Source organism: Haliotis rufescens, unplaced genomic scaffold (genome assembly GCF_023055435.1).
Source record: "Haliotis rufescens isolate VD_foot unplaced genomic scaffold, xgHalRufe1.0.p SCAF_15, whole genome shotgun sequence".
Classification (NCBI taxonomy): domain Eukaryota; kingdom Metazoa; phylum Mollusca; class Gastropoda; order Lepetellida; family Haliotidae; genus Haliotis; species Haliotis rufescens.
This window is the reverse complement of record NW_025963835.1, coordinates 25,495,632-25,518,663: the sequence shown is the minus strand read 5'-3', so window position 1 is coordinate 25,518,663 and position 23,032 is coordinate 25,495,632. Positions and strand designations below refer to the sequence as shown.

Below are 23,032 nucleotides of genomic sequence, written 5' to 3'. Positions count from 1 at the left end.
CATGGGCTAGAGACCACATAAAGTCATCACATGACATACTTATGTATTGAAATCACACAGCCAGTACATTCTAAACACTTACAAATATCTGTGGATGAAGGCATTTTGAGTGAAAAATAACAAACTAAGTTATTTTAGGGCTACGACCTTTCAAGGGTGATCCTTTCAACACTGAGTGAGTGAGTGAGTATGGTTTTATGCCGCTTTTAGCAATATTCCAGCAATATCACGGCGGGGGGACACCAGAAATGGGCTTCACACATTGTACCCATGTCGGGAATCGAACCCGGGTCTTTAGTGTGACGAGAGAACGCTTTAACCACTAGGCTACCCGACCGCCCCTCCTTTCAACACTGAAAACACCAAGCTGTCATTAGGAACTGTCGTTCATTCATAGTCTTTCATCAATGATTAGGCCACACTTTTTTTATTTTATGTTTCATGGTTTTATTCCAGCTTTTCCATTTAAGGTTGGTTAAAATTAAAATTAAAATAAATAGCTATGTCAATCATTTATTTATTTATAGTCATTCTGCTGTGGAGTTAAAAGTGCAGCTGGCTTCTTGAATTGCTGATAGTTTAATTTATTTCTTTTCCAGCTGCTTTTCAGAAGGGGAGGGGGGGCCATGAAACATAAACAGTGTGGCCTTTAGTATGAGTGAGATGGGTTTATAACAGTATTCCAGTTATATCACAGCGTGTCAGCTTAATGTGGGAGGAAAGCCCGATGTGATGCAGGTTTTGGACGTTTACCACTTCGGTGAAACCCACAAGCACGGGTATGGTGCTGACAAACCTAGAAACATAATCAGGGCAAACCGGGATTTAAACCCACAATCATAGGTTTCTGGTGTGCCCAAGGGAGGCAACTCTGCACAGCGAATCACAGCCACCCGTGCCCCAGTGTGGCCTTTAGAAAGTATGACCTCCATTCATAACATGCATACTTATATTATTAAATATTGCTAATGTGTCAAGTACGGTATGCTTCCAAACTGTCTGCTTAACTTTTCCCCCTGACTGGTGAGTTACTGTCAGCTCTACTTGATGCCTCATGTGACAAAAGTATATCACTTACTGAAATCCTTCACATGCAGAATCAGTCTAGCAACCAAGGCTAGGTATTCTTCCTGAAAAAGAAAAATCATCTGGAATAAATACATGTGTGAGTACAATATTGACCTCGTCTTACGACTTTGAAAGAAGAAATTCCACACAGGGAGTTGGGCTTAATATGGGGGGGAAAGCCCAAAGTGATGCAGGTCCCAGATGTTTACGACTTCGGTGGGTGTGGTGCCTCTTCCCGAGGCAAGGAAGTTAACCGACAACAAAAGTTATATCTTGGCAGGACTAACGAGTCCATGCATAGTCCAATCAAAATCATGTTACGTTATCTACATCAACTGCTGCACAGATTTTGGTCGATTGCAGAATTTGTAAAGCATGTGTACCGCCAACTCGGCGTCAAAAGATATTTACCAAATCCATTTCTGTTTCTAATCACATTATTATATACACTCCCCGAAGTAAGACCGGGTGCTTTTTACAGTATGGATCTTGATTATTGATCTGATCGTCTTGACTGGGCGGCACCATTTTCTTTGAAGCAAATGCAAGAGATATGTGAGGTGGAATAACTTGTAATAGCCACTAGTGCGAGCCAGGATTCAAATCCATGATTATAGGTTTCTGGCATGCCCCATGGATGCAATTCTGCACAGTAAATTGTGGAGCCTTAGACAACTGGTCAACCTGTGCCCCAAATTCAACACAGTGAGTGAACGAGTGAGCATGGCTTTACGCCACTTTCAGCAATATCAACGTGGGGGACACCAGAAAGAGGGTCCTTGTGGGGGGTGTCACAAGTCAGTAGTCATTCATTTTTCAGCTTAGTCAGTGAAAAGTCGCAAACAGGTTTTCGTAATCATATTTTGTCGGTCAATTTGAAAGGTGTCGTAAAAGGTTTTATATTTCATTAATAACTATGAAATACACCAGTGTCCAACCGAGTCTAGCATATTTTGTTAAGGACCAGTAAAATTAAACAAATGCGGGTCCAGTAGTCTAGTGTTATTCTGGGGATGAACAAAGTAATTTAAGTTTATACAACTTTGGAAATCATCAATAGATCAACTCTATATTTGATGCAAAAACAGCAACCTAAGCATGCACGGTATAGTGGTTACCTTCTTGGCTGGCGTCTCATTTTAACTGCACAATGAAGTATTACGTTTTAAAACCCTTTTAGGTCATGACCATTGTGTCTAGTAGAGATCTAACAGTACTATAAGATTTTCCTATGTGCTGGTCCTTTGAACCATCGACATATTTTGGTCAGTGTCAAGAACTGTACACACCAGAAGAAAGTGTGTATAGATAGATTAACTAAAGATGCAGTAACACTTGGATTTTACTGCAGGAGAATACATCTGCTTGAAAGAAAGCAGAAATTTTGTGAAATCATTCTGTCTTTTTATTTCACCTGAATAGAAATCAAATACTAGTATATGTGTTGACACAGTTAAATCTGAAATGTAGGTGCTGATCCAGTTACTCAAGGGCACGCAAAGAATATATTTTTGAGTTAGGGTACATAGGTGGGGGGTTTTTTAAATTTATTTTTTTAAATTTAGATTTACAGTTCCAATAAGATTGTAAAACTGAATCTGAATGTTGTGCTCTGCATCACACTAAAATCATGTGAAGTATCATTTTAACCACTACACCACCACCTCTCAAATTCCACACAGAGCATGGAGAGTACTTGTGACATATATCACTGAAGAACATGTGACGTTGATATCAAATGACACACATAGACTGAAAGTAATCTAGAAACTTACTCGTGTCTTAGCTTTTTGAAAAACATGGTTTTCCATGTCCATACTTGATCGCACCATTGGCGTAGCTGACTGCCGAATTGCTTCATCGCTGGAATTGTGAAAACAAAACACATTATAGATATTATTAAGAAAATCATAAAATGTTTACTTAAGAATATGTGTAGTTGGTTTATTTAGCACAATGATGAAGCATAACATCTATCTATCTGTGTGTTTTTCCGCTTGTACTAGTTCAGACTTATGCCGATATCGAGTGCTAGCCTTGAGATACAATTATACAGTTTAACATGGACACCCACCCAGACACAGTGTACTGACTCTAGTTTTAATGCCCTTATGTTGAGCACCAAGCAGAGTAACAACAAGTACGATGGGGATCAAACCACTGACCTGGTCTCTGGGAAGATACTCTCTCAGTCACACCACGGAAGTGATCGACTATAAGTAATGATCACTGATGAACAGAACTATATCATTAGAATACAGTACCACCACTTCTCATGAGGATAATCTCTGCCGTAGGTCACGTGTCTCAAAGACAAGCAACCAGTTTTTGTGAGAATCAATCAGTCGCAAACTCGCGACCTTCAGCTAACCCACTGAGCTACGGCCACACTGTGAAATTAAGTGCAAATTTACCTAGTCATGCCTACGCCGTTACAGAACAGAACAAAAAGGGTCGAATAGGTGACAGATACTTACAAAGGTTATGGGTAGGTATGGTGTCTCGTGACTTTAGTCTATGGATACTTACAAGTGATCCCAATGCCATTTGGAACACTGGTCCTATTCCTTAATCTAGAAGATACCGAGTAGTGAGGAATGAGCCGATATGGCGTGAACTGAAAACAGCGCCAGGCGTCAGACGTACTCCAATGATCGTAAAGGGGTGATTGATCGTAAAGAGGATCCAAGGGCTAAGGATAGAGTTTGGGGTAACCCACCCTAAAACCGGCGACATTTGGATGCATTCAACACCAGTATAATATACCTAATAAACTGCATTCCTGTGCATAACAATGAAAATTAATGAATCAAGCTAGAATCACATTATGAAACTAACAGAAGCCATTCATATCATAAGATTCAAACTGACCATCAGTAGAGACTAGGGTTCCTTCACCCTTCCACCCTAGCATTCAAATACAATGGATTCATTCATTAAAAGAGAATAACCTAGAGCCTAACTCACAACTACTGCTGCGGAATGTAAAGGGGTGCCTAACCCTAAGAAGTGAAACGGAGTGTTTGCTTACAAAGTGGTGCCCAACCCTAAGGATCATGAAGGCGTGTTTCATTGGACTAGGGTACCTTACCATGCTTACCCTAACGATCATAATAGGGGGCTTGATCGGAAAGGGGATCTAAAGGCTAAGGATAGAGTTGCAGCATTAGAAATTGGCACGAGTCCTGTCGTCCTTGCCAAACGGCCCAATAGTATCATAAGGACCAGTAGAAATTTCCCTATTTTAAGGGTTTTCCTATATGTTTTCATTATAAGGACTAATGGGCCAAAACTGTTTCGGCAACAATGCAGTTTACCGGGCGCAGCCCGAGCTCTACCATCCGCTCAATTACCGCGCTATAGTGCCACCGCTGTCTCGTTATACCGTTACCGTTCCTCATGCTCTGGTGACTCTCGCTTCACGATCCAACACCCGTTTTCGGTCTAAGGGAAACTTACACGAATCTTTACAATCAAACAACAGTTCTCGGTCTTAGGGAAACTTACACTTTACGATCAAACACCCATTCTAGGTCTTAGGGAAACTTACACGTCTTTACGATCCGACATCCGTTTTTCGGTCTTAGGGAAACTTACACGTCTTTACGATCCAAAACCCCTTGTCGGTCATTAGGGTTAGCTGGCTTTGGGAAAGGGTTAGCCATAAATTCTTACTTTTTCAAGCGTTAATCCAGTTAATCCCATTGGTCGGTCATGTTGACATAAACGATTGCGGGTGTGGTTTCAAGAAAAGATGAATGGGAGAGCGGGCCGTGACGTCACACGCATGCGCAATTCATTGTTTACTGAATTACGTATGCATGCCAATGGGGATTCTAATGACCCGTTAAACGAGCACTGATTACATGTGATAGCGCCTGTGGTCCTGTGGTAGAGCGTCGGCTAATTAACCTATTAATTAGCAGAGCCGAAGCGCGTTCGAGCCCCCACAGCACTTATTGGATCTGAAAAAGTGCGCCCGGTAAAGTGCACTACTCCCTTCCCACTGTTTCTATCAGTGAGTTGGGGTCATCTGTCCTAACCCTAATATAACTAACCTACGAATCAAAGAGGCATGTGAGAGCTGCAGAGCCTAAGCCAAATAGAGGCATAAGTTGAGCCTGGTAAACTGCATCATCCTGGTAAACTTGCCTTCAGATCTTATATCATAACTTAATTCACTTGTCAGTGTTTTCCCTCTCCGTTGATACAGTGGAAGAATTGGCACAACATTTTCTGCACTACATATTTTGGGTATAAGCGGTGCAAACACCTACTTAACTCACACGTAGCACCGAAATTGAATCTCCTGAGTAATTCAAATGACAATCAAAACATTGCGCACTTATCATAAACTTCACATGGTCATTGTGCGATTGATACTAATGCAATTGTCAAATAAGATGAAATGCCAAATACTGGTATAACAAATACATAGCACTCATAAACATTCATTTTACTTACATTTGAGCTACGAGTTTCTGACGGAAATTTTGAGTTCGCCAATCTGCTTGGTCGGCCATTGTGATCAACTTTAGATTTATCGCCCCTTATAAAAGGGGAGGTAATACAGTTTTAACTCGTCCTTTCATGCCGATAAGAACAAAACAATTTGCGCATAAACATACGTCGAATAAATTAATATATTTTAATTCTGTACATAACATCGACAAATAATTTCCTAAATCAAATATACAGCAGTCTACAATTATACTCAGTAAATATATCCTCGTGGGAACTGCGGGTTAGAATAGCTACCCAGTAACCAATGCTGGTCGTAAGAGGCAACCAAATGGATCGGGTGGTCTGGTTTGGTACCCCGACCGCTTGGATCGTTTTTAGCAATATCAGTCACTGGATTATCTGGTCCAGACTCGATTATTTACGGCTGAATAACTGCTGAGTGTTGCGTAAAACAACAAATAAACAATAAAGATAAGAGGGGACACGGAATATAACGTAAAGTTGAAGCGAATATTTTAGATTGTAAAGAGAATTAAGTAAGGATAAGATTTATGGATGAACCACTTCTTTATTACAATTAGGAGCGACGTTTCGGTGTAGGTTCTAACACCGTTATCAAGCAAGCGATATACAGAGTGTGATTGACAAGTATACATACAGGTTGGAGGCAGTGTTTATACAGTAGAGTAGATTAAGATGTAGTAACACTGGAGTACTTAGTACTTCAACTTCTAAATGTCTCTCAAAGACGTTGTTGGGAGAATGTTGGGTTGGAGCGGTTGCCATATCCTTTAACATGGCACAAACTCGGTATTATTCTGCTGCATTCAGTTGCGCCAAAGCCATGTAGTCCACATATTAGTGGGGGACACGGGTGGCCCACTCGTCTAAGGCGCCACGATTCGCTGTGCAGAGTTGCGTCCCTTGGGCACGCCAGAAACCTATGATTAAGGGTTCGAATCCCGGTTCGCCCCGATTATGTTTCTAGGTTTGTCAGCACCAGACCCGTGCTCGTGGGTTTCACCGAAGTGGTAAACGTCTGAGACCTGCATCACTTCGGGCTTTCCTCCCACATTAAGCTGACACGCAGCGATATAACTGGAATACTGTTAAAAGCGGCGTTAAACCCAACTCTCTCACATATTAGTGGAATATAGCTCCGCCTTGTTGAGTCTTATATAGACAGCATGACAAAACCAATATTCAGCCAATCTCATTAAAATCAGATCTTAGTTCTCGCTACCGCTAAACAGTAGCGAGAACTAAGATCTGATTTTAATGAGATTGATATTCAGCGAGTCTACTACAGTAGAATCAGTATGATTTTCCGCCGCTTCTAGCTATATCCCAGCCCTTTCGCCGTGGGTCGAAGTACAAATGATAGAGCCTCGGTGTGTTTGGACCAACGTCGCTTTTAACAATATTACTGTTATATTATGGTGTGTCAGTCTGATTTGGGAGGAATGAGTAAGTTACGTTAAACGCCTCTTTGAACAGTAAGCTGGTTATATCACGGCGTGTCAGCTTAAAGCCCGAAGTGATGCTGACTAAGCTAGAAACAAAATCGTGGCAAATCTTGGATTCGAACCTGTTAACATGGAGTTCGGGTTCGCCCAAAGGGAGGTAACTCTTCACAGCAAATTGCAGCAACTTAGACCAATGGGCTGCCCATATACGGTGGGTTAGCGATATGATTTGATACAGTGTTGACAATAAGAACGATCCCAAAACTGGAGAGGTAAAGTTGCGATTTCGTTTTATTGTCAGTTCAACATATCCTGTTTCTGACTTTCTTCATACCTAGGGCGTCAGTGTGACGAGCGATCGCTTTAACCACTAGGCTACCCAGCCTAGTGGTTAAAGCGATCGCTCGTCACACTGAAGGTTCTGGTTCTATTCTCATGTGAGACAGATGCTTCATATTTGTGGGCAGGGTCAAAATATGTGAAACCAAGGATCGGTTATACACCACCATCGGTTTGTACATACGTTGACACGGGCCTTCGGTGACATTAAAGAAAAGTTCACTTGAAAATGACCGACAATACCTGATATTTTATTTTCATCGATATACAACTCGAATAAACATACATGTAGTTGAAAGATATACAGTGACGTTTTCGTCAAGTGAATGTACCGTTTTATCGCCAAGCCAGATGTCGTTTTCGACAGTTTGGTGCCGTTATCGCTTAGTGACGTTTTGACGTGGTGTCGTTTTAGCTATTTTTCTGATCTTAATCTGAAACCATATGTCAATAAGGCTGACTGAAAGTACTTCCCGTATAAAATGTCATATCATTCGATCGAGATAGAATGGTAATCTTCATTGAAGCAGGTAGACAAGGTGAACTTTCGTAAGAAATTGTGCAGTTTGGAAGATGAATACGGGTACTGGGACGGATCCAGGATTTAAAAAAGGGGTTCCACTTAGGAAATGTGTAACTGTAGTGTGTGTGTGTGTGTCTGTGTGTGTGTGTGTGTGTGTGTGTGTGTGTGTGTGAGAGAGAGAGAGAGAGAGAGAGAGAGAGGGAGAGAGGGAGAGAGAGAGAGAGAGGCAATGCGCATACAAAATGACATCAGTTCATCGCCAAACCCCAGATCCGCTAATGGAGTATAAATTTTAACTTGTTTGTTCATTGTACGTTCATTGAATATTTTAATATTTAATTCTTGGTCCATTTTCATCAATTCTATTTGTAAATATTGCACGGGGCGGGGGGAGAGGCAGTCGTCTATGGTGCCGTAATTCGCTGTGCAGAGTAAAAATTGCTTCTTTTAGCCTCGCCAGAAACCTATGATTATGGGTTCGAATCCCGGTTCGCCCCGATTATGTTTCTAGGCTTGTTCTCACCATACCGTGCTCGTGGGTTTCACCGAAGTGGTAAATATCTAAGACCGTGATATAACTGGAATACTGTTTAGGACTGTGTTAAACCCAACTCACCCAATCATGCGATGAACTTTGGGAAATCGATACATTCTTGATATTGATCTACCTGTATGTATATCAGTCAAATGGACACCCGCGACAACATGTCCCCCTCGGGGATTCCGGGTTTACGATTTTGTAAAAAGTGACCTCACGTATCCCAGACAGTCGTTGAACAACAAACTCTCTAAACACGTGGAACAATCACAATTTAGGCCGATCGCCTCCTCAGTTTCACGAATAAAAACGAATCGATTGATGAAAGATTGAATGAAACTAAAAAAGTCCGGGTTTTAGATAAGCTACTTTTAAAAATCACCTCACCAGACAGAATTTAAAAAGTGATTACATGTTAAATGTAAGGGTTCGAACGCTATATTTTGTGTACAGTTCTAAAAAAATATGAAGTATCCAGTACGGAGTTATGTACCTTTGTACTGTGATAGCCTGCACATGCGCATAAGGAGAAAAATTCGTTACAGTGGAAGACGATTTTGGACACGATCGTTCGTATTTCGGGGACCATGTCCCACGACCAGTCGTCCCTTTTGCTTAGAAAACAGCTCGCAGGTGGGTTGAAAGTATTTCCAACAATCTTTTGCAAAATTACCACTCATTCATCCATTCGAAGGAGAGACGCAGTAACCAAATCCCGTACACCATGTACAGCTGGCAACTAGGCCACAGTTGGAAACAATAACAATAGTCAGTCTTGAAGTTTGGAATCATCTAATCAGCTGATGTTTTGAGTCGAAGGAGAGCAGTGTTTAGATGATGCTGCCAGCCATTCACCCCCATTTCCAACTGTGTTATATGATCTATTGATTTTATTTTTTTCAAATGTGCAGCCGTTTTCCGCAGAAGTGATCTGACTTGGATCTTCTGCTCCATTTAAGTTGTGGTGAAAATGGTCTTGGTAATAAAAGGAATCATGTTAAGGGTCACTTGTATTAATGAAAAGGTACTTCTTGGCATTACTATACAATGCTTTCACTCCCAGGACAATGATGAACAATGAGAATATTTCAAAATGAAGAAGATAAACATCTGAACCAAATAGGCCGCAGTTGGAAAAAGGTTGAGGTATCTGACCATTGATCTTCACTATGATGATTCTCAGCAATCTTTCCTTTATCTGTTATGGGATTAATTGTAATTTTAAAATAAAACCATTTCTTTTGCCATTTCTGTGATTCATCTAATGATCGATGGCGGCATTCATTCAATGAAGTTTATGTAATGATTTACTTCCTATATGATATATCGTGAAGAAATATTAAAAAACAAAACTTATCATCACCTTGCTCAAATACAACAGGAGCAGCAGGTGTCATGTGACTAATTAACGCGTGAACATAAATCCAGCTACACGATGATGCACAGCAGGTTTTACCCCCAAAAGAGGAAAACTCTAGGGGGGTCTGGGGGCATCTCCCCCCATCAATTTTTTAAACATTTGATTGTATTTTAAGCAATTTCATGCAGTTTGGTCTTGGTTTACACCAAGAAATGTAATAAGTCAATGGCAAAAGTCAAGTAAAATAAACAAAGATGGAGGATGCAAGTTAAATCAGTACTTTTTAAAAACATCGGGCATAGCTTCCGCCCACCCGGTGGGTCTGGGAGCAATACTACCATAAACTTCACCCCCCATCCCCCGGGCACAAGGACAACTATCACAAGCGTTAAAAAAACAACTTACCTTGTACTTACTTACCTTTTGTTGAAAAAAACAAAACAAGATTGCAATCATAAGACATTAATACAACATATATCCCCATGTTATGGGTTTTCGGATGCTGAAGAAACATTCATAGTTTTCTCACTAATCACATGAACCACTCTAAAACATCTCATTCACTTATAGGCTAAAAGACAACTTCATCCTAAAAAACAAGCCATCTTCTGAGTATTTACAATTCTGTATTACGCCACACCCAGTGTTATAGTGCAAGTATTCGTGATAGAAAACGTATAATGTCCGAAAACCTATGATCCGACGATAATAGTATTGTGTCATGATTAATATACACTTCCAAAAAAGAAACTTGGGCCATTTCTGTGATTCATCTAATGATCGATGGGGGCATTCATTCAATGAAGTTTATGTAATGATTTACTTCCTATATGATATATCGTGAAGAAATATTAAAAAACAAAACTTATCATCACCTTGCTCAAATACAACAGGTGCAGCAGGTGTCATGTGACTAATTAACGCGTGAATGATAGTGCATTCTCGTAGGTGTCGCAGCCGGATGTATCGATTTTGTGCTAGGGGTGTCACCCTTGGTCTCCCTGACCTTGGTCTTTCGTCAACTCTGTTGGTGTTGTTGTATCTCCATAATGCGGAGATTGTCTGTTGGGATACGCCAAGGTGCCTGGCCACATTTTGCTGAGTTGCTCCAGCTTGTAATCTGCCAATGGCGTTGTGACGTTGACCTGTAATGGCTGTATTCAGCCTTGGCATTCTGTCACCGCGTCTGTATGAACGCCCGTTGATGTGTTTTTTTATACCCCTTTAGCAGGGGTGCATAAATGCAGGATCCTGTGCTGCACTTTTTTTACAGCAGGTTGCATTTGGATGAATCTGTAAAATTGATCCCCAAACGCAACATTTATGTGTGGTTTGGAGGTGTTTCTGCGAATTGTGGAAACATCATCCTTCTGTTTGACTAATTCTAATCACATTTCATTAATGATTTTGGATATTTTGAGAAAAGTGGTTTTACCTCTATCATGTCTATGTCAAGTTTCTTTTTTTTAAGAGTATACATGGTATAGTAAAGGCATATATGATGCTGAAAGCTCTGATCGAAAACAGGACAATCCGCAACGGTTGTCCATAAACACGATAAATTGCTCAAAAGGTTACTTGGAACTCTGCAAGTAGAGAGTCAATTTAATGGTGTGCTATTTGCAGAATTGACCTTCATTCTACTATTAAATAGTTGGTGTTATTTTCATGAAATATAATGACTTGCATATTAAAGAGAAATGTCAACAAATAAAAACAGCATTTGGGGAATGTCACCAAAGAAAGTAATCATGGTAGTTATGTATGGACTAAAGTACTTACACATCATATATAAGGTGAGGTGAAATGGGGTTTGACGTCACATTCAAAATTATTGCACCTATATAATGTAATGTAATAGAGACATGTGTCTGCTTGGACTAGTCCAGACTAATGCCGGTTTTATTGTGCCAGCGCAACTGTGGTACCATGCTGCAGTTTTAACATTGACACCCCCACTCGTACACAGTACCAGTCCTTGTTTGATCTCCTCAATGTCAAACACCAGGAAGGGAAATACCATCTTCTTTTGGCATGACGATGCAGGGTCTCAAGCCGTTCATTCCGACATTCCGATCTCCAGGCAGACTCTCTATTCACTAGAACCGGAAGTGGACTATGATGATGTGAGGAGGGCCATCTTTGGTTTAGTAAACTGAGTGATGAAATAGGTGAACAGTACTGGCCACCAACCAGTTATTGCCATATTTTAATGTTATTTCTTTAATATTCTGTGTACAAAGTTAACTGTGCAAATAATATTTCTGTCCATGGAAAAAATCAGTCAATGCTTTTATCAATTTGTCGTCTGCAAACTGACGTACACAAATATTCCCCAAATTCAAGTTACACGTGCTTATCCTCCACACTATGTACTTTGGATTTCGCTATATATATATAGGGTTATGCATTTTCGGAAAAGGAACGCAACTAGGTTTTTAGTAATATGTGTACTTGTGTACAGAGTCTACAGACAGATAGTAAGCTATAACAGACAGGGATGTGAAATATCCGCGGAAACGTGGAAAATTGCGTTTTTTAAAACAGTAGCCCTCGCAAAAAATATTTTCCTTGTAAAAATATAATCAGAGATTTAACAAAAATAATCCGAAAAATATGAGTTTTTACTCAAATGCTTCTATTTTAATTGGGTTATTACATTTTTCATTGGGTAACTTATATTTTTTCGCTCATTTATGCATCACTCTATTGTTTTTTTCCCAAAATGAGTACACATTTTGAGATTTGAAAAAAAATAATAATGTTTTAGATGTATATACATATGATATAATGGTTCTAAATATAGGCTTGCCTCAGAAGGTAACTCAGCTAGTAATTGTGTTTCGGAAATTAGCTCCATTGTCGCATGCTGAAAAAGCTTCATTGGGTATTTACGCATGCTGTTTTTATACATTTGAGTTTTCCATTTAATGCATGCGTTTCTGTACGCAAGTTAATTTAAAGTAATTGGGTTTTGAATATTTTGGGTGTTATTTTACGGAAATATGGAGCTTATCAGTAGCTCTGTACTTGAACCTGTACCAGTAATTTATTATGGTTATTCTGAAAGTCTTTCTGTGCTCTCTCTGATCATGCTGATGATAAATGATGATGATCACACTCAGGAACGTTATAGGAACGTGCACAAAATCTCGAAGTACCCCCAGTATGATGATGTCAAGCCCACGAAAGCATGAAAAATTACACGTATGGATTCGTGATGTAGCAGGGTGAATAAACCGTAGAAGTATGGAATGTGTTCAAAGATTGATGTTGTGTGGACAAGTAAGGGTAAGCATGGTTAGGCAGACAATAAATGTGAATTTTGTTTGCATGCACTTAGTGCATGTTGACATAAATATTAGGTTGCATTTTCAATACTACATGTACTAGGTTGCACTGGTGCATGTTTTATGTAGCTAAATCGAGCCCTGCTTATCTTGTTGGTTACCATGGTTACAGACAATAAGTTGGTTCAAAGATAGTACCTTGTTAAGGGAGCAAGGTATCGTGTTATGTATCCGATCATACAGCTGGTGTTTAGTCTCAGACCTAGCAAATACGGTACTCAACCTTACCAGTACTAGTAATCATGATGTGTAACTTTCTGCAGAGATCTTCAAGGCCACATGATTGTGCCATTTGGGCATTCGATATTCAAATGGCGCACATGTTAATTACGAAAGGGACATGCTGGTGCACTGTGATAGTGAATTATTTACAATAGAATACATAGAATGCAACAAATGAATAAATCCTGATACCAAAACAATGTGAGTTTTGATTGTAACCTCGTTGAACATGTTAAACTCCAAATAATGCACATTTTGCAAATGCGGATCTAGCTTTCTTAAAAAGGGAGGGGTCCAAATAACAAAATCCTCTCTCAGATAATTTTACTGCCTACAACATGCAAGATTTGGTTTTCAAAGGGGCTGGGAGCATCCTGGCGTTATGTTTTGGGGGTTATTTTTTCAAGTCAAGACTCTGTTTCTGTGGTGGTATTTCAGTGACAATCTTACAGCTTTTTACCATGTTTGCTGCTGTTTGTCCTTACTGCTAAAGGTTAACTTGAGGTTAATATATGTATTTTGTTTCATTATTTTCAACTTTCATCATCCCTTTTTTTCAGAGCTTAACCGCAATGCTGTAGAGGGATTTTCTGCTGGACTTATTGATGACAATGACATCTACAAATGGGAGGTTGTCATTTACGGCCCACCAGACACAGTCTTGTATGTATATGTTGTACAAAAGCTGTCAACAGAGACAGAAGTGTCAAGCATCTTCACACAGAATTAACTCATCTTAGGAACTGAAGCAAATGCCTAATACTAATTCAATGTCCAGTTCTCAGCTTAATTTTTACATGATCTCATGACAAAGAAATAAGCAAGATGGCCAAGTTTTGAAGTAATTTTATGAACTTCTTGGTTTCAGTGAAGGGGGATTTTTCAAAGCACACTTGCTGTTCCCCAAAGAATACCCTCATCGCCCTCCAAAGATGAAGTTTGTGTCAGAAATATGGCATCCAAACAGTGAGATAAATTTATTGTTTTACTCTGCTGTGTAATCAGTAATTCCACTAGGTGTTTCATACCTGATTCCATGGATGTTCAAGTGGTTTAACTGTGAACTTAAGCATCAACATGGTTAATATTATGGAGGTGATACATGATCTGTGGATAATCTCACTGCTATTACAAATAAATGTCTAACGAAGTCAGGGATTTATCTAGGCCTGTTCAGAGGCGCAAAGTTACTTTACCATCTGTCAGTAAATATTCTCAAGTCGGACCCGTGAAGATCCGGGGTGGAATAGGTCTTCAACCCATTCTTGCCGTAAAAGGCCACTCTGCCTGTCGTAAGAGGCGACTAACAGAATCGGGTAGTCAGACACGCTGACTTGTTTGATGCATGTCATCAATCTCAACTGCGTGGAATGATGCTCATAATGTCAATCACTTGATTATCTGGTTCAGACTCAATTATTTACAGATCGGGGCATATAGCTGGAATATTGCTGAGTGCGGCATTAAACAACAAACAAACAAACAAAATATCCCCAAGTCGCACCCTGAGAGTTGGTAACATCACTTCTGAAGCAAAACTGTGTTGGCAGATGGGTCCAGGGTATTTATCATAATAGAATGGAGATATAATACACAGGATAATTGAGGATGCCTTACTGATTAAGTATCATTGTATCCAGATAGTTGGGATTGTTGTGTACACGTTCCACTGGTTTGTCAAGTCGACTTTTCATGCCTGTTGGGGCCATGGTGATACAGCTATTATGTGGCTCATTCATTCATGATTGTTCCTTGTGTAATTATATACCAGGGAATGGAGTCATCTCACAGATAACATCCTTATCTTGTCAGGTTGCTGGAGGGATTGGTACACATGCACTATACCGGACACCTATCCGCCATGTTTGTTTGATGCTACTATCAAAGCTGCACTTGACAAGCTCAAAATAAGTCTAGTGTTAGAAATTGGCATAGGTCCTATAGTCCTTGCCAAACTGCCCAATGGTTAAGGTATCATAAGGACAAGTAGAAATTTGCCATTTTTAAGGGTTTTGCTTTATAATATCATTATAAGGACTAGTGGATTAAAAATGTAAGTTTCTACCGCTGTAAGCCTGCTTGCATTTGTATGGTTAGTATCATGAAACCTTGGAATTGAATATGAAAGCGATGATGCATAAACATCGGGAAAGTACTCAAAAATAAAAGTTTCATAATGGCAGTGACAACCCTATCAGTGACATCCGTCACAGCCTCATTTCAGCAAACACATATTTTGTATCTACTTTGGTAATTAAACATTGCATTTATTTACAAGAGCATTTAATTCAAGCCATTGAGCACATCCCTTACCAAACTGATGGAAGGTGTCCGGTATACTGCAATCTTGTCGTGGGATTAGCCTCTTTGGTCATGTGGACAAGCCATCCAACCTTGGATCAGACAGTCCGTGGTTCAGATCATGTCACATGTCTTGGAAATTTTATGGCCGCTACATCATGTACATTGGTGCCCAACATTGGGTTGAGCATGTTCATATCAAATTGGAACAAAAAAAGTCTCAGTAACCTACTGTGTGGCCTGGGACATGGCCTCTATTGACAGGGGTGGAAGAAGCAGGGCTTGGAATCATCCCACAGATGACATCCTTCCCATGTCAGCGTGCTGGCGGGTTTAACCTCTTTAGTCGTGTTCAGAAGGTCCGTGTTTCGAATCCCCGAACGGGACTTGAAAATCTTATGGCTGCTACAATGTAAATGTTTTTATGTATTCAGAATGTTCCTAATAACTGGGTGCATTGTTTGAACAGTTGACAAAGAGGGCAACGTTTGCATCTCCATCCTTCACGAGCCAGGGGATGACAAGTACGGCTATGAGAAAGCGTCAGAGAGGTGGCTGCCAGTCCACACTGTGGAAACAATTCTCATCAGTGTAATATCCATGTTGGCAGATCCCAACGATGAATCCCCAGCAAATGTTGATGCTGCTGTAAGATCCATCTTCAGTTTACCATGATAAAGTAGATGATACTACAACTTCTAATAACAATGTGTATTAATAATGTGCTATGTTGTGCTATAATAGACAAGTGCAATCTGATGATAAAAATGCACAACATTATTGTCCTGGTCAATGGATCAGTTTGCACTCGAGATTTCATTCTCAGCTCCCTGGGGAGAATGAGGCGAGAAGGTTATGCATAACAATCCATACCATTGTACAAACCAGTTTATTACACCTTAGACTACAACTTGGATTACTAGTCCACTGAGGTCAGAAGCCTAGGTCCATATAGTTCAGTCTAGTAAGTTTTAATAGCTAATCACAGTCAATATATTCAAAATGTTGAAACTAAAATCTACTTGAAATCAGTTTGGGGCGATTTGACTAAAAATATTTGGTATGGACTGCTTTCTGTCACTTGGCTTCTGACAGTCCAGCAGGACTTTGGGTTGATTTAGGGGTAGCCTGGTTAAAGCGTTTACTCGTCATGCCAATGGCCGGGATTCGATTCCCCACTTGTACATTGTGTTAAGTACATTTCTGGTGTCCCTGGCTGAAATATTGCTGAAAGGGGCTCGCTCGCTCACTCACTCACTCACTCACTCAACAAGATCGAACAAGAGCTCTAACGTTGATTTGTTTTCTGTTGACAGAAAGACTGGCGAGAGGAGCCAGAGGTATTCAGAAAGAAAGTTGCCCGCTGTGTACGTAAGAGTCAGGATGAATTATGATGGCAGCACACATTATCATCAAGGTAGGATTAGACATTATTTTTAGATATCTATGTGGTTGGGGGACCACCGGATAATACACTTACGACCTCGTGGTGTCCTCAACCTCCCCTGTGGTCTAGAGGTAGAGAGTCTGCCCAGACAGCGGAAGGTCGGGGTTTGATCCCTGGCTGTGTCATACCGAAAGACGTTAAAAGATGGTACTTGTTGTTACCCTGTCTGGCGCTCGGCATTAAATGGCTTAAACAAGGACTGGTCGACTTGAGTAAGCAAACACAGTCTAAGTTGGGTGTCCATGTTAAACTGCGGCATGGTATCCCTGTGGGCCAGCACTATAAAACCAGCATTAGTCTGGACTAGTACAAGCAGACAGACACACACACACACACGTCTCTATATTAGTACAAAAATCTTGGAACTCGACGTTTAACCCCATCTCACCTCAACTCACATTTCTTGTCCTCATGGGGTGGATCACTGAACACAGTGCATTAGCCCTTGTGAAGACAATGGTTAAAATTGTTCCATCCCATGCTCTTTGTCAGATGCGACTAACATGATTGGGTGTCCAGGCTCACTGACTTGGTTGGCATGTTTTTGTATCCCAATTGTGTCGATGCTCATGTTAATCACTGGATGGTCGGTTTAAGCTCGAATATTTACGCCATCACCATGACCACAGAGCTAGAAAAACTTGTCCACTTGTATTGTTGTTGACAGCATGTGCAGGGCGAGAAAGAATTGAAGAAACGCTCGTCCTACCGGGCGAGTGCATATGTTTCAATTTGTGTCAATTCATCTCTAATCATTATCAATAAAATAAGCCAGATAATTTTGAACCTAATATACGTTTCCATCTCTAGCACGATATAAGTTATAACAACGAAATACATGTTGCTCATATTGTAAATAGACGACATACTTGGCAACTGTCTTACAGAAATAAACAGGAAGTGTGTTTGCACAGCATGTATCAAAACTAGTTTTTAATAGGAAATACATAAAAATATATTTTTGTTGTAAGCAATATTGAACAGCTGATGATTGATTTTGTGAGGGAAATGGCTGACATTTGGTGGGTTTTGATCGGGGATGTTGAAGCCATGCAAGATCTGTGACATTTTAGGCTTTTCTGCCTTGTGAAATTGATGTGCTATGCTAATTGAAATACTGTTCGTAGTGTCATCAAACCAAGCTCACTCCCTACTACCTGAAAGCACCCACTATACAAATTCTACATTGTCATGTATTTATCTTTAAAATTCGGGAAACTATTGTTCGGCAGACCTTGGGTAAACCATGTTATCAACCTCTAACTTATTTTTTGTTTCAGTCATTTTTCAGGAAAAGATTTCAAGATAACAAGGCAAAGAAAATACCTGTTTCTCATTTGAATTAGTATGCATGTGGCCTCGAGCTATCCAGCCACACTTCAGTACTGTACAGTCCATTGATTTCTCATCCATCCAAATTCTCATTTCCTTACCATGATGAAGTACATACGATGATGTAAATATATTATATACATAAATACAATAACAGTGCTGCCAGTCAGTTATAAATAGCATTTATTGTAGGTTTTCTCTCAGGGCTGTAGTATTAATGAAATATAACATGCTTTTTTATTGCTTTCCGTTATCGTTTGTTTGAATTAAATTTGTCAACGGTATTATTCTCAGATTTACTAAGGTTATATGTTATGCCAGAACGTTATTTTTTATTAAATTTTGTTATAGATATTGTTTTGACTTCTCAGAGACTCTTTGAAACTTTCCTATATTTTTTTATCAGTTGTTTCCAGGAATATGATGCAGGAAGTGAATTATGTGGTATTTAAGAATTGGTAATCTGTGTTTGAAAGAAAGCATTTGTAACTACTTGATATTTTCCCTGCTGTGTCTCAACTGATGACTGAATGTGCATGACAGGACCTTCTCTACAGCCCTGAGGTTAAGTTAATGTTTTGGTGTATTGGGTTTGGTAGTGTATGCTTTTTCATTTTTACTTGTTGTCCTTTTAAAGTCTAATACAAAGATATCCTTCTATTTATTGGAGAAATGTACCAAATATATTAAGCTGTTACAGTGTAAAGCTTCAAGTTGGCTCACTGTTGTTATCTTTGTATTAGATGAAATATATTTGTCAAAATAATGGTTTGATAGTAAATGTTGCATGAAAGTGCATTGCACTTAGAAAAATAGTCAGTCTAAAGATTTAACCAAGGAACATAGTGCTTACAACAAATGTGCTATTAATCAAACAAATCCAATTTAAATATGTTCTGCCATTCCGATTTCTCTTCAAATTGATTAGCACTTCACCTCTACGACTTAGACTGTCTCAAGATGTTCAAGTCTTAATTCAGAATATGAAATACATTTGCTTTTTCCTCTTCTACCATCACTTGTGTTTTACCTGTCCACTGATATCATTATTAATTTCGGTCATATCTTATAACAGTATCCAAATGTTAAATTAACAGTATCCATGTGTTAAATTCCATCAAACGGACATGTTTTATTATATTAGGGACTGGTCAATCATTACAGTGGTGGGTGGGTCAGAGTCTTTTGATGCATGAATGTACTGAAAATAATTTCCCTCCCTAGTGTTCGTCATACTTTTTATGCTCTTCACCATGTCCTTAAGTTGTACATTTTTTCTTGTCCTCCTCCTCCCCCCAATATGTGTATTATTACTTATGGCCCTCCCCTAGAGACTGTCATATTTTTTGGTTTCCTCCAGATTTCCTGAACCCCACCCACCCATAGCTGACCTGTCCCTAACGTCCTTAGAAAGAATGGGATGTTGTTGCACATGTTTCACATGAATTTATCCGTGTTCATCCTCAAACATGTGGGTTGTTTGCACACTTTTAAATTAATATATTATGAATGTGTGTGATGACATATTGTACTTTAGACTTTGCTTTTCTGAGTTATTGAGCAGAAAATATCTTTCTTCACATAATGTGTGATGTTGAATGTTCTATATTCCTGTATGTTTAAAAGTTAAAGAGTGTTGTTTGGAATTCCTATTCTGCTCTGGTTGTGGTGGTACGGACAAGTATGTGGGTGATATAGCTGATATACAATGAGTGATACAATATGCAGGTCACAATCAAATTTGTTTTGGCTTTATTTTTCATCCACTTTGTGGTCAGTAAATACAGTCTTATCTCATGAAGTCAGTTTAAAAATAATTAGGCAATTCCCTTTGTTCTTTTAAGGGGGGTGGGGGTGGGTCACAATTGCCCAGTCGTCAGAGCTGCAATGAGTGTTGCAGAGGTGCGTCCCCTAGACATGCCAGAATCCTACAAGTATGGGTTTTAATCCTGGTTCACCCTGATTGTGTTTCTCGGTTTGTCAGCACACCGGGCTTGTGGGTTTCACCAAAGCATTAAATGTCTAAGACCTACATCACTTAAGGCATCCTCCCACATCAAGCTGACAAGCCATGATACAACTGAAAGTTTTCAAAGCAGCATCATACTCACTCACTCACCCTTTGTCCTTTTTGACTGAGTATTTCTAAAAAATTAAAAGGCATGAATTTCAGAAATCTTTTGAATGACAATTCCAGCCTAAGACTTCAGCTACTAGTATGAAGCCTAGGTTTAGTAATTTTATTTTGGTTTTGTATGATAGGCTAATAAAAGCACTTACGGTCAGATAATAATCGACTGAAAATTACTCAAAAGATTTTGGCTGTTTGGGCTAAAATATTTGGAAATTTGTACTTTTCTGTTGAAAAACACTGTCAACTGGGAGGATTGCTTTTTGGAGTGAATCAGTATTGTTCTTGTTGGATTGAAGTTGTTACTAAGTGTAGGATCTAAGAGGTTGAATGCTCCGACTCACTACTGGTTTGATACAATTCTCTGTATGTATATCCATTTCACTGTAGTCGTAACCCTGATGTGCACTGGCTGCATGTTTACAACCTTACCACATACCCACTTACTTCACAGCTGCCCAAATTTGGAATTTCAAAACCATTTGAGGATTTCCATTTTTCTCTTGAAAACATGTTTGTTAATTGCAGTTAGAACTATTGTTGGAGAAATAGTGAAGTGAGTGGGTACAATGTTGTTATCAACTTATTTTGTATTCAATTTACCAAGACAATTAATGATCTCGGCTTAAGAACCATCATAAAAATAATAATAATCCCTAGCTAACAGTATTGTAAGCAGTTACTGGTGTACAGTTTACTAACACACTTAATGGCATCGATGCAAAGTCTGCATTGAGAATTTGTTGTTAGTGTGCTAACTCACAGGGCTCATTCAACAGCTGTCAGCACCCAAGGCTATAAATTACCTTGTAATGGTGGATTATCATATGCGTATCAAGTGCTATATATTCTGGTTAACCAGTTCAGTGTTATAGCTGGTTACTGTCCAATCTGTGTGATATATCTATAAACGTATTACAACATGGTACACTCTGCAGGCTCCAGCAGGTAGGAGAACACAGTTGAGTGAGCCCTAGTTTTTGGTAAGTAGTACCTCTGTACATATTTTGTGATAAGGGAGCAGACTGTTTCCATCAGATTGGTACATTAATACTGCAGTCAATAAACTATTGATTTCAATGTACTGTTTGTTTTTTAGTTTGTTCTGGTACACAAGATTTTGTGTTGATGGTGTCAAACATTTTTCATCATATTTGCATTAACTGACACAAGTCAGTAAAGAGCTAGGTTATCTGTAGGTTTAATTGTCACAATTGAATTTGGAACCCAAACGCACAGTGTGAGGTTTCAAATGTAAAATTTAACGTGGTTAAATCTACAGGTAACCTAGCTCTACATTGAAAACACAGTATGTTTATCACCATTCTACCATAACTAAATAAGTTTGTTTACACCGTAATACTTCACACAAACAATGACAGGCATTGATAGCATGTAGCACAGCAACTTCGTATGCTAACATGACGTGGGCATCCCTAAAGAAAAACAAGCAGGCCTTGCAAAGGTTTCTTTCTACACTGCACGTGACTATTATGACATCTTATCGTTCAATGTGACGCAAAGTATTTTTATCTCTGTTCTACCATGACAAAATTATACTCCATCTCTTTGGTGTTAGCAAAGATGAGTGAAGCGGCATGTGTTGAGTTCAGTGTTTTGGCTGGGTTTTTTTTAAATTGCACTGTGACGCAGCTGTCAAACCAGCTCTTTCACTCAGAGGTGGTTATTGTCATTTGAAACCTCTGATAGTGAAATTTCCATATTCATGATTGGATATTAGATAAATATACAGAGAGACAGTTTTCATGGCATTTTAGTGTTGCTAACATCCCTCTTGTGGTAAATCTACAGTTGGAATGTGGGTTCCCCTTGACATGATGGTTGATAACCACTCTCGGGACTGGGAAACTCTGTATTCATGGGTCATCGACCTCTGTAGTCTAGTGGTTGAGCATCTGCCTGGAGAGCGGAAGGTCCGGGGTTTGATCCCCGGCCATGTCATACCAAAAGACGTTAAAAGATGGTTACCCTGTCTGACGCTTGACATTAAAACAAGAATTTGTTGGCTCGGAGTCAGTATACTGTGTCTTAGTGGGGTATTCTGTTGTAAGAGTTGTAAGATCAATGGTATCTAACAGGCACGAGTGCAGTAATCTGTTTCTTACACACCCTAAAATCGCACCTTTTTAGCATCAAATCGATGAATTTTGTCTATTCTCATGATCGCAGTAGCGCATTAATACATAACACCACTGTCATAAGTGACGTCATCCTATGTACTGCTTACTACTCATAAATAATGTGACCCTACACAAAAAGGTTTCCCCCATATCTGCGGATTATCAAGACCATGTCGATAATGCAAACTAGACAAAAACAAAGAACACGCTGGATGCCGAGTTAAAAGTTTACACTTCAAAGCAATTACCAAATATGTACAACAATGTTTAGTCCAGTATGACATCACTACCTGTGACTGACTTTTACAAAATGGCGTGTTCACTGACAACAGTACGCAGGATTTCAAGAG

The 23,032-nt window shown here is 39.5% G+C and overlaps 2 protein-coding genes across 3 annotated transcripts in view; one reads left to right on the top strand and one right to left on the bottom strand.

Moving 5' to 3' along the window:
• Positions 1-5,613, bottom strand: part of LOC124151015 (mediator of RNA polymerase II transcription subunit 15-like) — a 63,828-nt gene extending 58,215 nt beyond the window's left edge. For both annotated transcript variants that reach the window (XR_007221063.1, XM_046523246.2), the window contains exons 1-3: positions 5,533-5,613; positions 2,844-2,931; positions 1,079-1,130 (exon numbers count right to left, since the gene is read on the bottom strand). Coding sequence is in view for 1 of the 2 variants with exons in the window: in XM_046523246.2 (XP_046379202.2) it covers positions 1,079-1,130; positions 2,844-2,931; positions 5,533-5,591 (199 nt within the window). In the remaining variant the exon portion in view is untranslated. The remainder of the gene's footprint in view (positions 1-1,078; positions 1,131-2,843; positions 2,932-5,532) is intronic.
• Positions 5,614-8,898: 3,285 nt separating this feature from the next.
• Positions 8,899-21,621, top strand: LOC124151014 (ubiquitin-conjugating enzyme E2 G1-like). Its single transcript, XM_046523245.2, has 6 exons — positions 8,899-9,031; positions 13,891-13,993; positions 14,199-14,296; positions 16,101-16,279; positions 16,948-17,048; positions 18,359-21,621. The coding sequence occupies exons 1-5, from the start codon at positions 8,986-8,988 to the stop codon at positions 17,023-17,025; spliced, it is 504 nt and encodes a 167-aa protein (XP_046379201.1). The 5' UTR covers positions 8,899-8,985; the 3' UTR covers positions 17,026-17,048; positions 18,359-21,621.
• The last annotated feature ends 1,411 nt before the right edge of the window (positions 21,622-23,032 follow it).

Bases quoted from the DNA above. Each gene is read 5' to 3' on its own strand.
- LOC124151014 (XM_046523245.2), top strand. From the start codon at position 8,986: ATGTCCCACGACCAGTCGTCCCTTTTGCTTAGAAAACAGCTCGCAG. The intron at 13,994-14,198 runs GTATGTATATGT...TCTTGGTTTCAG, and splicing joins GGCCCACCAGACACAGTCTT to TGAAGGGGGATTTTTCAAAG. The intron at 14,297-16,100 runs GTGAGATAAATT...TTGTTTGAACAG, and splicing joins AGAAATATGGCATCCAAACA to TTGACAAAGAGGGCAACGTT.